This window comes from Empidonax traillii, unplaced genomic scaffold (genome assembly GCF_003031625.1).
Source record: "Empidonax traillii isolate 1590-97213 ecotype Southwest subspecies unplaced genomic scaffold, ASM303162v1 scaffold670:size792703, whole genome shotgun sequence".
In the NCBI taxonomy this organism is placed as follows: domain Eukaryota; kingdom Metazoa; phylum Chordata; class Aves; order Passeriformes; family Tyrannidae; genus Empidonax; species Empidonax traillii.
In genome coordinates this window covers 727,713-740,913 of record NW_020955863.1, presented here as the reverse complement: position 1 = coordinate 740,913, position 13,201 = coordinate 727,713, and the positions used below count along the sequence as shown (strand labels likewise).

The following is a 13,201-nucleotide window of genomic DNA, read 5'->3' as shown; positions in this document are numbered from 1 at the left end:
CCTGCATAGGTATTTCAGCACAAGACTCTACACAAGTCTGACAGGTTAGATTGTTGACATACAAGTTGTTTAGTAAAGATTGGATATATGGAACTTTAGCAGAATCTGTAAGAAGTTTGATCTGACAATGTTTTGCCCCAGAGTATTTAAAAATAAATGATTGTGACTGCTATGTGTTCAAATGTAATAGTATGTACATTTTTCTATACAAATGCTAAGCTACACAAACTGTTTAGGACTTTGGTTTGCTTTTTCTCCCCCTTAAGATTTTCTAAAGCAACTGAAGTTCCTTTTGCTAATTGAATGTATTGGAGCTGAAATTGATAATTAAACATCTTTCAGCTTAAAAGATAATTATAAAGTCAAGCATCTAACCCAGATAGTTGTTATACCTGACATTTTTCTTTGAGTTCTTCACCTTCTTAAAGCCTGTGGTATAAAATACCTTATCTGTGTCTCCAGATGACAGCTTTTAAAAAACCAATCCCTCTTTCCCCCCCTGAAAATATCATCTACATCTTTCTGGAAATTGATTCTAAAGATCTTAAGTAATTGGATTTGACCTACAGTGAACATCTCACTTTCATTTTTCCTACAAGATAAATCCTAATCTTCTAGCAGCAACTATAGAAGAGTAGATTAGGAAATATTTCTTTACTAATTCAGTGGCTTTAATTATGTAAAACTTCAGACATATTTTCATAAGGATTGTTGAGAAAGCTTCAGACTTGAAAACTAGTATACAGGGAATCAGTCATATGATGACTATCATGTCTGTTTGTGGTAGGGAACAGAAACTATGAGTCATTACTTCAGCAAAAGCATTTATTAAGTTTTGTGGAAGTTTTTAAAGGCCCTTTTTTTTAAAGGCCCTTTATTTTAGTGATCTATCACCATTAATGTATATTCATTAAAAGTCAAAGTAGTTGTTAATAAGGTTAGGTTTGCAACACATGAAATTCTGGTTATAGTACAGTCCCAGTACATAATTAGCTGGTAACTTTAATTCAGTGAATACAAATAGCAATAATATTGATGGCATTAATCTTCCTCAACATCACTCTTTAACATGTCTTCAACATGAATATTTAAAAATTGTATCAATATATTTCAAAGCAACCACAGTGGACTTGAGTATTTAATCTTCCTGAATTCTGATACCTATGCCTGTAAGATTTCATTTGACTGGACATGACTATTTGCAGCACAGTCTCTCATTAATCTGATTATAAGAACTTTTGTTTAGCCTTATCCATATATAGGTAGAGACAGAGAGAAAATCATACAATTCAGTTTTGTTTTCATTTATTTCTGTCAGCCAATTCATATCCTCCCAAGATGTCCAAGGCAGACACTTCCAAAGTTACGCAGCTAAGATATTAAACCTGAGATACCAAAAAGTACACTCTTGTGCATTCATATATGTAAGTGATGACAAAACAGTATCAGAAGTGAAATAATTCTATCTTGAAAAGAATTGAAGCAGTTTGAAGATGCCAATTACAAGGCTGTCCAACCCCCATGTAATCAGAGGAGGTAAGGGGAAAGTCACTTCTTTTTTTTTTAATGAAAGTAGAAAGCTCTTTTTATTTTTCTCCTAACATAGAAATTACTAATACTTGACACGAATCACAGAGGCATTCAAAGAAACAAAATGGTTTCAACATTAACAGAGTCCTCTGACAGTGAATGAATTTCTCCATACTGGAGAATTACATGCTAAAGAAGTCCAGGGATATACATAAAAATTAGAGAAATTTGTTATGGGGACACAATTTTACTTTTTCCCCCCCTTTTCCTCTGTTATAAAAGCAAATCAAGTCTGGTGGAAGAGTGAGGCTTATATCTATTTCCCCTTTGCTCTGCTTATAGACAAATGGAAAATACTGAAACTCAATAAAAAGTCTACTGCTGCAAAATTAACAAAATCTTTACTTTGAAACAAAAAACTTTTCTAACAGCCATTCAGTTGAAGAAATACTTTCACTTACCTGTCTGTGACTGACAGTACTGCCTTCAGTCAATATTTGAATCAGTGATTAAAACTGATAATGATGGATTCTTACATTTTTTTTCCAAGGATAGAATCCTTGTGTAGAAAATAATCATCAGAATTCAGAAACTACTTTAGATGAAATGGACTTTGTGTTGTACAGAATAGCTCTACTATATGGGTAAAAGTTGCTCTTGTCTTTATCTGTGGTCATATCTCTTGCGTGGGTGAAGAGACTTTTAAATTAGTGTGCTTTAAGTGCCCTTTTATATAAATTAATATTATCATTATTATTATAATGTCCCCTTCACTCTGCAAAGCACTGATAGTTCCATGCAAATGAAAAATAAACTCTTCCTGACATTTTATCTTTTCCTATTTTTATTCAGACATATTGATTCGCCAAAGGTTTGCTTGCTGTAGAAAGACCTTTCCCAAGAGAGTTTCATTTAATTCCATGGCATGTGAAACATTCCTTTTTTGAAAAGGCAAGCAGCTGATATAGCATGCTGTAGCACAAAGGGAGTAAGTTAAAATGCCAAAAAATATTTCTAGGGAAAGGAAAGTCAAAATATAGTGATATACATCCTGTCACTTAAAGGCCACAACCATCTTGTTCTAGTTTATGATGACATGATGCTATAAGTGATACAAATTTAAGAACTACACTCCCATTCTATTATCTGTTACCACACACAGAGTGTTTAAACATTTTTTTTGGCTAGTAATCAATGAATTTCTTAGCACGTGGTGCTCTTCTTATACCAACTTTCCATCTATAAGTGAAGTAATCGATATATTTGGTAATCACTCCTGAAGCTGACAGAAGGAACGTTAAAATGAATAGGTTTGACAGAAGACCTTTCAGGAAGGTGTTTTTTTAAAGGATACTTACTGCTATTTGGATTGTCGCCTATAATGTGATGTCGTCCGCTCCAGTACCAAAGCAGCAATGTAGCATCACGAGACCCAGACACAATGTAGCAATCACCCCCAATATAGGACTCCGATCTGGCAAGGCAAGTCACGACATCCCAGTGGCCAAAAACAATCTGAGTTAATTTTCCTGGTGGAAGGGCAAAGTCATACAAATTCATTTTTTTTAAGGTACTTACAACATTTGGAAGTTATTAACTATATAATTAATATTCAGTTCAAATGACACTTTTGCCTCATGCCCCTTAATTAGAGCTCACTACATGCTATGACAGGATTAAAAAATCACGAAGATAAACCCTTTTTTCCCTCTTTTTTTTGTTCCTATTGAAGGCTGTGCTCTGTGTCAATCGATAGTCTAACCCTTATCTCTGAAAATCAAGTCAGTGCTGCAGTCACTGAATATTAAGTGGAGTTATGGCTCCATCAGTATTTAAGCAATGGCATTAGAACACCATTTATGAATTCCATGAGTGATATGCATAAGACAGCACATGAACTTTTCCAGGATTGTGCTACATTGTTATACTAAAAATGTCTACTTGTTCTATGTTAATGTCAAACTAAGGTTTATAGTGATTATCACCTTCTTCTTCCTATTATTGAATTTAGTTTCTAGCAATATATTTTTAGGAATATACTGAATAATATTAGGCTAAGTGATCAGAAAAAGAAACAAAATATCAGTTCCTGTAGCAGGCCTTGCAACCTAATTTCTTACAATATGAAATAAATAGAGCTAGAAACAATCCAGTCATAAAACTTTTGTAACAAAATTTTTGGTTGATCCTTTTGATATGATCAATTTCCTGAAAATAACTACGATTTCCAAAAGTTACCACTAATAAAACTGTATGCCATTCTATTTCCTTTACCTTCGTCTTCCATTAGAAAACCATCTCAAAGCTATTATGTTCAAACAATAAAGAAGTATTTTATAATCTGTCCTTTATTATTTATTGAAAAGTAAGCACAGGCATTAGATATGGTACTGTTAAGACAATAGTCTCTGTCTACTTTGTGACCCACAAAGAAACAGAGAGTTGTATTTAGGGTCACCTGTTTCTGTAGAATAAACTCGAAAGCTCTTGTCCCAGAAACCACAGATAAGAATGTAGCGGTTATCTGCTGTGACCACGAAGCAATGTGCATTGATCTGGATGCTCTGATCCACAAGGTCTGTGATCTGCCGTTTGTTCACACCAGAGTTATTGGCTGTAACAAAATGCAAAACACATTTTACAAGTAAGCCATTCCAACACCTTCCTGTCATGCATTTACAGAAGAAAATGAATACATTTAACTTTCAATGAACTGTGAATTTGTTGTTGAGTAAGCATTTTGAATATGAACATTTAGAGCTGTCTATATGGGTGTCAGAAACACAAAATTATTGTGAGATTTCCAGTTTCCCTTTGAATAAGAGAAAAGATTTTACAGGAGATGACAATTTCTTACAAACTGCCTGATGCACTGCATAATAGGTGATAATAATTTAGGTGCTTTGCTGAAGTACTCCCCCAAACCAATCTGAACAAGGAGAAAGTGGTGGAAGTCCATTTAAAATACCAAGTCAGCACTAAAAATACTGCAGAAAGTCAGTTCTTGTTGGTTGGTATCTCCTCTACAGAAAATAGCTTGTATTGTGTGACCTTGACATCTCCCATATCTCCAGGTGCTTAATCAGATCAAAGACATAAGGATTCAACCAGTGAATGAGCGGAAAGCTCACTGCAGTCTAAAACTTCCTCATGAGGGGAAGTGGAGGGGCAGACACTGATCTCTTCACTCTCATGACCAGTGACAGGACTTGAGGAAAAGGCATGAGTCTTGAGGACTTGAGTCAGGGGAGGTTAAGTTAGATATCGAGAAACACTTTTTCATTCGGAGAGTGGTTGAGCAATGGAACAGGCTCCCCAGGGAAATGATCATAGCACCAAGCCTGACAGAGTTCAAGAGTTTGGACAATATTCACAGGCACATGGTGTGATTCTTGCGGTATCCTGCAGAGGGCCAGGAGTTGGACACTGTGGTCCTGATGATTCCCTTCCAACTCAGTATATTATTTGATTCTATGAATCTTTCAAACCTAATGTGTTCTTCCAATACAGGAAAAGTAGGTCTCATCACCTACTCCTGAAGCAGTGAGCCAGGGCTTGGGTGGTAATCTCAAAAGAGGCAATAATACCTGGAAATTCTCCGAGACAAAGAGAAAAGGAATGGTTTATGCAGAATTCCGCCACCCCGACTGCCAAATGGAGCCATTAAGAAGGACTGGGAGTCCCCAGCTAATGTGCTCTTTACTCCCTGTGACACAGCAGATAAGATATGGCAATACAATAAAGGTGCGTTCCATATCTTTTAATATTAACTTTCTAAAACTTCAGTATATAATCTAAGTAAATTATATACTCTCCCTCCAGTCTCCTGTGGAGGAAGACATCGTTTCACATGTCAAGTCCTCTCATCCTGTAATAGCTATGTAAGTGTTAGACAGCTCCAGAGGACAGTTTGTCTTTTTACAGTGGCTATGGAGGGAATCTTGACAACTAACTTCAGTTAACTGAAGTTAGGTGAGATAAAAATCACTCTGAGAAGCACATTACTCCTAACATAGGAACACAACTTAAAGCAGATAATAATCTGAATTTTTTTCCCCTATTTTTTGTTATTCTACTTAAATTGCTTACAACTGCATGAAGTAAAAGACTCAACAAAAAAATAATATTTTAAAATTGCTTGTGAAAGTTAATATTGTGTTTACATACATTCTAAGAACATGATTTAAATTAGCAGACCCTCTATGTCCATCAACAATGAATAACAAATTACTCAAATTTCCAGAACAGGTGGGCGCAATAGTTGTGCCCTAGTTTTTGAGAAAAAAAAAAAAGAAGAGAAAACGATTGCCATTATATGATCAAATGAAGCACACAGAATGAGAAAGCTAACTCTCCTGAGGTACTTCTATATAAATATTTCAACTGTGAATACTGACACAGACAAAAAAGGAGCTTGCCCTTTGGAGATGTTTAAAAACGTATTTTTTTCTTACCAACACTACAAAATTGTCTCTAAGAACCTTCCCTATGCCCAATTTCTGTTTCAAATTACTAAAAAAAAACCCCAACAAACTACAAATGAAATAGTTGTAATTAATGAGAAATGATGACCGCTAGGAAGTCCTGCAACCTAGCAGCTTTACCAGATGCTATTTCTCAAAATAATTGGCTTCCTCAAAAATGCTGGATTTAAAAATGCTATCATGCATCAATTTAAAATCCAGTCTTTTCATTTTTAAATTAGTAATGCCAACAAAAACAATCCAAATCATAAATTGAATGATAATAAATAGATCAACATCTTCACTGATAAACACAATTCTGGCTGTAAGAAAAGAAAAGAAAATATATGAACTCCACCAGACCTTCACATTTTGTTTTACTAATGTGACCTGATAAGAGAACAAAATTATAGATATAGGCTGACAATGTAACTGACTTAATTGGTTGTTTCTTAAATACCAATTGCTGATGATGTTAATAACAAACAGCACTCATGTAATTCATTCAGCATCAATAGCTAATGCTTTTAGTTCTCCAGGACTGACAAGAATAAATATTTTCCTATTTTCTGTGTTAAATGAGGCATAATATACAAATATAGCTTAATCAATAATTCTTGAAAATCACAGTTTCAAATATATCGCTACATTTTCATCTTGACATACCAATCAATGGATCCATTTCAATTGGAAGATGATGAGCTTGATCCAAAGAATATCCTGGGGCTCCCCGAAGGCCTGGCCATGAAAGGAAGAATAAAGCATAGAGAAGCCTTTTTATATGATTTTTCTAGGTTTAAAAATTCACTATTGGATTATTATCTATTCTAAAAAATACTATTTGTTCTATTAATCTTTTGAGATTCCTTCCTCTGCGCTACAAAAATTACATTTGTTAATTCTTCAGTTATATACTAGTAACTATAAATGTAGGAGCGCTAACTTCATCACAATTTCTGCAGCCAGAAACATTCATTAAAAAACTTATTTAAAATAGTATAACAGAGAATTTTTTTTTTTATATTTGAGCTTTGAGTGAGATCTTAGCACTGAAAATAAAGATAATTGAATTAAACATTGTTATGAGTTTCTTACACGTGGAAACCTCTTTGTGAAAGAAACTTGGACCTTTTCATGGATTTATATAGAATTTTTAGCTGTAACAGTTCAGGCAACAGTAAATTTCCTGCAATTATTCCTGGTTTTCAATTCTGAATAATCTTTCAGATGTTCAAACATGCATCAGTGTCTGCATATTTAGTGTTATCTGCTCTCATGCAAAGATAGCATTGCTTTAGCTCTTCTGAGCACCTTCCCTAACATATAAGTGAAAACACAGTTTTTGTCATGAACTGCCATGTTGCACAAGAATATCCTCCATAATAGGAGATACAGATTTATGGAGAATAAACTCCATTTTCTACTACTACAACAGTCAACTGGAGCAGGTAAAAGAAAACTTGGTCTATAGCTAGCCCTGCCATCTTCTGAAACACTGCTCTGAGAACTACTCCTTCACTACTTTCCGTCTCTTCTTTCAAAACTAAAATAGTTTGGGACAGATCTTTACTGGTAATAACCTAAATTAATTCACTTCTATTATGAGATGACTATGTAAATGCCTCCTGCTGTTTATAAACTTGAAAGGTGTATATAATTCTACAATGAGTGGTCTGTGTATACTTTTCTGTAATAATCCTATCCTTTACACTAGAGTTGTGAGTTATTAAAGTAATATTAAGGTAATAGTAGGGAATAGATACTCTGTCCTGAATAAGCCTCTTGTAAAATAAAAGACATTGCCAGCATGATGTAAAAGTAAAGAAAAATTACAATAAGTTTTGATTCTCTAAATAGTGTAATTTTTCTGTCTCTTTATGTTATGATATAAAGTATTATTTTCTTTGCAATTTAAACCAGAGGTTTACAAATGGTATGAAACTTAATTTATGGTTGGTTCATGCCATGAATTCTGCATGTTTGCAATGACTTATGTTTTACAAAAGTGTAGATGAAAACCTGAAATCTTACAGTCACATGTACCATAAAGACCAATATGACTTCAGCTAAACTAAATGACTTCAAATGCAAGTTGTTAAGGAAACCCTTGTACTCTAGCGTATGCAATTATTAATGACCTTGACTCCTTCACAGTAAGGTATGGGTAGGAATTTTGGCTTCCCCTCACTTGACAGTCTGGATGAGAAAGGGCTACTCCAGTACTAAATAAGCTTCCTCAAACAGAGGAGACATGAATGGTGTACAGAGTACTTGGACTTTTCAGGGACAGTATCCCTGAAAAATTGAGTGCAAATAATTAGGAGTTAACCAATTAATATTAGTCAAAAGAGCATTAAAATATCATGGCACAGTTTTTGCACCTCAGAATCATTTCTGACATTTGGGTCTTCCACTGAGGACACAGTAATAAAATATTTTTAAAAAATGTTTTATTTGGGTTTTTTCTTCTCTAAACTTTCCCTTTTGCTTTAAAGAAATGGTAAAACCATTTTTCACATATAACACAGTTGCACCTGATGAGTATCATGAATGTATGGATTTGTGAAAGGCAATCAGATATCCTGTCCTGTTCCTGTTATATTTCCTAAACCATCATAAAGAGTTTGTTTGTAAACAGAGAATAGGTACTTTCTGAATACATGCAGAATTTAAGTCATGCCAACATTATTCAGATGTTTGTGAATAAAAGTGATAATAAAGTTTTTATTGCTATTCAAGAATTCAGAATGATACTGACTTTACTTGCTCTAATAGTTCCTCCACAGCATGCTTGTAAGGGAACTCCTTTTCATTCCTCTAATTATTGCATGTAACAACTTTGCCCAGCTTTGTGCGCAAGAGATGGGATACCTGACTTGAATTATTCACCTAGGAGAGGTTTACAGTTAAGTCAGTGAAATCTAGGATCCCTATACTGGAGGTAGACATCTAACTTAAATATCACAAATCTCTCACTAGTATGACCTATTTCTGTCCAGGGTCTTCTCCTGTGCATACAGAGTGGAGGAATTTTCTTTTTTTGCTCGGTCTCTACAAAGCTCCTGAGCCAGATATTGAGTTACACTCTCAAATACCAGGTACCTTCTTCTTTTTCTTAGGTGGGGAGAAGCTCTCAAAAGTGTCCAGATATTGCAGCATAAGGGCAATCATAGCAGGAGGTTACCTTAAAAATTAAATCTGTTTTTGACTCATGAGACAGAACCTCATGGCCCGACCACCTATTTAGCAATGCCTGGAACAGTCTCAGCACCTACATGTCCAGCTGACATGGACAGTCCTAGTGGCAATATGGAGAGGTGGGAAGAGGGTTTGGAAGTGAATTTTTCAATGACCTTTTGGGACGGAATGAGGAAACTTCAGAACAGTTCAGCATCTGGCTGCTTAGGCTTGCTTAGGGTCACAGAAAATCTAACAGTGACCCAGGGGATGGCTTATTACAGGTTCCTGAACAGACGTGAAATCTCTCTCAAGCAGCAGACAGGGATGTACGATCCCTGAAACCTGGGGCATATTAATATTGGCTGTGTCAAGAACAGCGGCACTCTCCTGAAAAGCACTGTATCAAAGGCTGATCCTGAAGTAACCACAAATCGATTGGCTGCCATGGTGATATGCTGCTGTTAGGGAAAGTGTTTCTAGGAATGACACCAGAGAAAACAGAAGCTTTGATTATTTGACACAAACCAGAAGAAACAGTAAATTTTTGCGCACAGGCAGGTGAGTGAGCTAAACTGAACTAAAAATTAAAGCTGAATTATTAAGGTGTCTTCAAATTTGAATGAAACGTGCCTGTAAAGACCTACCTACTGTGTTGTGCCACCGATTAACTGCAAACAGCCTGCTGCAAGTGACGGTCACCACGGCAGGAATGGTCAGGTGGGGCAGTGTGTTGGCTGCCACGTGTGTGACAGGGGAATTTGAGGGGAACTTCAGCACCATGATGACATCCTGCTGCATCTGATCTTTAAACATGAGGGGGCTCTGTGGAAGGAAACACTGTTGAGTAGAAAGGAGAAGAGAGCAGAAGAAAACAGAAGGGATAACACAATTAGTGAGGAGGTCCGAGGGAAAATGAGGTTAAAAAAGAGCAGGCAAGCATGTGCACATACAGGGAAAACAACACTACCTGCACATCTACTCTACTGATGCAGGAGAGCAAGATCAGAAGCTATTGTTGGAACATTACACGAGGGTAAGTAGAGAATAGGTACAGTAAGGGTTATCATTACATGGCACAAAATGATCACTAGCATTAATTAGTATACAGTAAAATGTAAAATTATTAAGTAATTAATATTCATAAGAGAGAGATAACTGTTAATGAGTTAATCAATTATTACATAATAAATATTAATTCTCTAAACTACAGAAGTTAAAAAAAGAAATTTTAAGAGGGACTCAAAAACTCACAGGTATTTAATTTTTCTTAATGAATTCCTTATATGAAATACAGCACTTCCAAACATAGACAGTTTAATTCTATGTAAAGCATATGCTTACTGGGGAGTCTGTAACCTAATAAGGTTATTGTACAAATTTCCATTATTGTACAAATGACACAATTATTTGTACATGGACAATGATAGTTATTGAGTACCAGTTTTTATGAATTTTTTTTTAACCAATGTTATAACAAAAAGGACTAGTTCTAGAAGTCAAATATTCCTTTCTGCTTATCACTTTGAATTACTATTAAATATATATTATTCATATCTTAAGAATATAAAATAAATATTATGTATGTTTGACTTGTACACATTACTTAAAATAACACCACACTTCCAGATCAACTCCTACTTTTGTAGTGTACAATTAGATAGAGTAATTTTTTGGAGATAGATAAAATGACTGAAACTACTGCATGTATTAGTGTTGATTTACAAAGCTTAAAAGAAATATCTAGCTCTAAGCATTTTATTAAGGCACTAAGGGGCACAGAGATCTGTCTTGTTCAGTCTGGCTATTTGAAACAATTCTTTGCAAGAAGCACAGAGAAGAATGTGATGGGAATGAATTTTGGAGTTCAAATTGAAATTTAAAATATACATTGCACTCTCCTGGGGGAATGAGTGGGAGGACTCCAGAATGATTTATTTGAACTCCAATACTTTATTTTTGTCAAGCAGACATTGTTCATAAATCAGCCCCTAACAATGCATCCTTTAAAACAAAACAATATGCTCACTCTAAGGAAAGTCTGCAGTCATTCCCACCACTTGCAGAAATAAGAATCCAAATATGTATTTATCAAGTATATATGCTTTAAGATAGGGCCTTCTTATACAATATTAGAAAGGAAAAGGCAGGACTATAGGAAGCTGAAGCTAGTCACACCTCCACCATGCTATGAACGCTCTGAGCTGTTGCTACCAGAAGTAAGTATGGCTGCATGGGCAATGGATGGCATCAAAAGTGTTGCTTTAATGAGTACTTTATGACCTACAAGGGATCCTAGGTTCAAAGTGAATGCATTCCCAGTCTCACCAGGTGCATGGCAGAGCTCCGAGGTGGATGGGGCTCAATGAGCAACTGCGATGGCGTCTGTCCAAAGTTCTGTATCTGCGCCTCCATGGCCTGCGGGCAAGGGAGAGGGACTGTCATGAGCAATATGCATCAAGGAGAGAGGTCAACACACTGTGTGACAATGCAGGCATATCCCAAGTCAGCCATGAAAAAAGTCCAGAAAATTCACCCGGTGCTCTCCTCCCAGGCTGCAGACTCATCCAAGTGTTAGTATTTTGTAGACAAGCTTTGCTTCTCCTTTCAGCATGCTTCAGTTAACCAACTAACCATTCTCATTTCCAGTAACTGGGGTTATATGTGAGAATGTTAACCAGTGAGGACATGCACTTCAGGTCTTGAGAGAGCTGTTTTGTTTTTGTTTTTGTTTTGTTTTGTTTTGTTTTGTTTTTCATTAAAAACAACATATATACCTTAATAAAGTCCTTTGTAAGGAGGAAAGTATGAGGATCTCTAATAAAATAAGCCTCTGGAATCTTAAATGGGGGAAAAGAAAAGAAAACTGAGAAAGAAAATTTATGTATAAAAAAAATAAAATAAAATACTATTTCAACAACCTTAGTAGATGAAAACAAAAAAATGCCAGATACAAATCTTGTCAGGTACATTAAGACTAACATAGAAATCTTTCCAATTTGCATACATTCACCGAATGTTTGTTTCATCCTTAATTTTATTGCATTTTTCATGGGTTTTCAGGCTTCACAGGTTTGAAATGAAAAACTGAGCTATTTCAACACAATCTTTAAGACTTAATTCTACTTTCAGAATAAATCTTGACTAGTTCCGTAGGTAGAATATTGCTCACATACTGAAATGCTTCAGTTACTCAAACAATTTATTCAAACAAAACTATATTTAAGACATATTCTTAAAAACTTCGGTAAAAGACTGCTACTTGTAGAATCAATACTGTAAAGAATACTTAGACAAGTACTATTTTATTTGACCTTGTAAAATTGAGAATAAAGCATTTATAGAAAACTAAGCTGGCAGATTTTAAAATGCACTGTGCATTATGTACCTTTATATACTGTACCATGAACTACTGACCCTTAATATTTTTCTCGTGAGCTTCATGAATTTTTCATTGGCTACACAAAAGTAACATGAAAAACCACCAAAAACATTACTATCTTGGTAAATTATGTTATTTCTTTCAGACATAAATTGGTAAGAAGCACAATAAATACTTCATGATACAGAAGAATCCTTTTAATGTACATATTTTGTCATTTCTATACGCCAATCTGTGCTTCCCTCCGCTTCACAGCATAGACATAGGAACAGATGTTACAGAGAGATTTCCTAACAGGTCACTGATGTCCACTACTCTTAATGCCCTAGATTGACAGGTATATAATGGAATACCACAAACAAACGTTGCTGAGAAAGAAACTTATTGCAATGTCCAGTCAAGCGGCTGAAGGACTTTCAGTGGATTGTAGCCCTAGCACATTTGATGCTGTAATTATCTGGGTACAGGTGATTTCTTGTTTGTTGACTAATTCAGGGCGAACTTGCAGCCTCCAAGGCAGAGTGTTTCTTAGGATCTGGTGAGCATCTCAGGTTTTACTAACATCATTTAATGATGAATTAATTTAAAACCATAGATAAATTTTATACAAAAACAATGCGCTTGTGTGGGCATACGCGTATATGTGTGT

The 13,201-nt window shown here is 35.3% G+C and overlaps 1 protein-coding gene across 5 annotated transcripts in view; it reads right to left on the bottom strand.

Annotated features, from left to right (window-relative positions):
- The window catches only part of NBEA (neurobeachin), a 478,282-nt gene that overhangs the window by 15,193 nt on the left and 449,888 nt on the right, over window positions 1–13,201 (bottom strand). For 4 of the 5 annotated variants that reach the window (XM_027899474.1, XM_027899469.1, XM_027899472.1 and 1 more), the window contains 5 exons: window positions 11,499–11,588; window positions 9,818–10,010; window positions 6,660–6,731; window positions 3,989–4,144; window positions 2,889–3,059 (listed from right to left, as the gene is read on the bottom strand). In XM_027899474.1, coding sequence (XP_027755275.1) covers window positions 2,889–3,059; window positions 3,989–4,144; window positions 6,660–6,731; window positions 9,818–10,010; window positions 11,499–11,588 — 682 coding nt within the window. The remainder of the gene's footprint in view (window positions 1–2,888; window positions 3,060–3,988; window positions 4,145–6,659; window positions 6,732–9,817; window positions 10,011–11,498; window positions 11,589–13,201) is intronic. The other variant, XM_027899470.1, reaches the window with a different exon arrangement.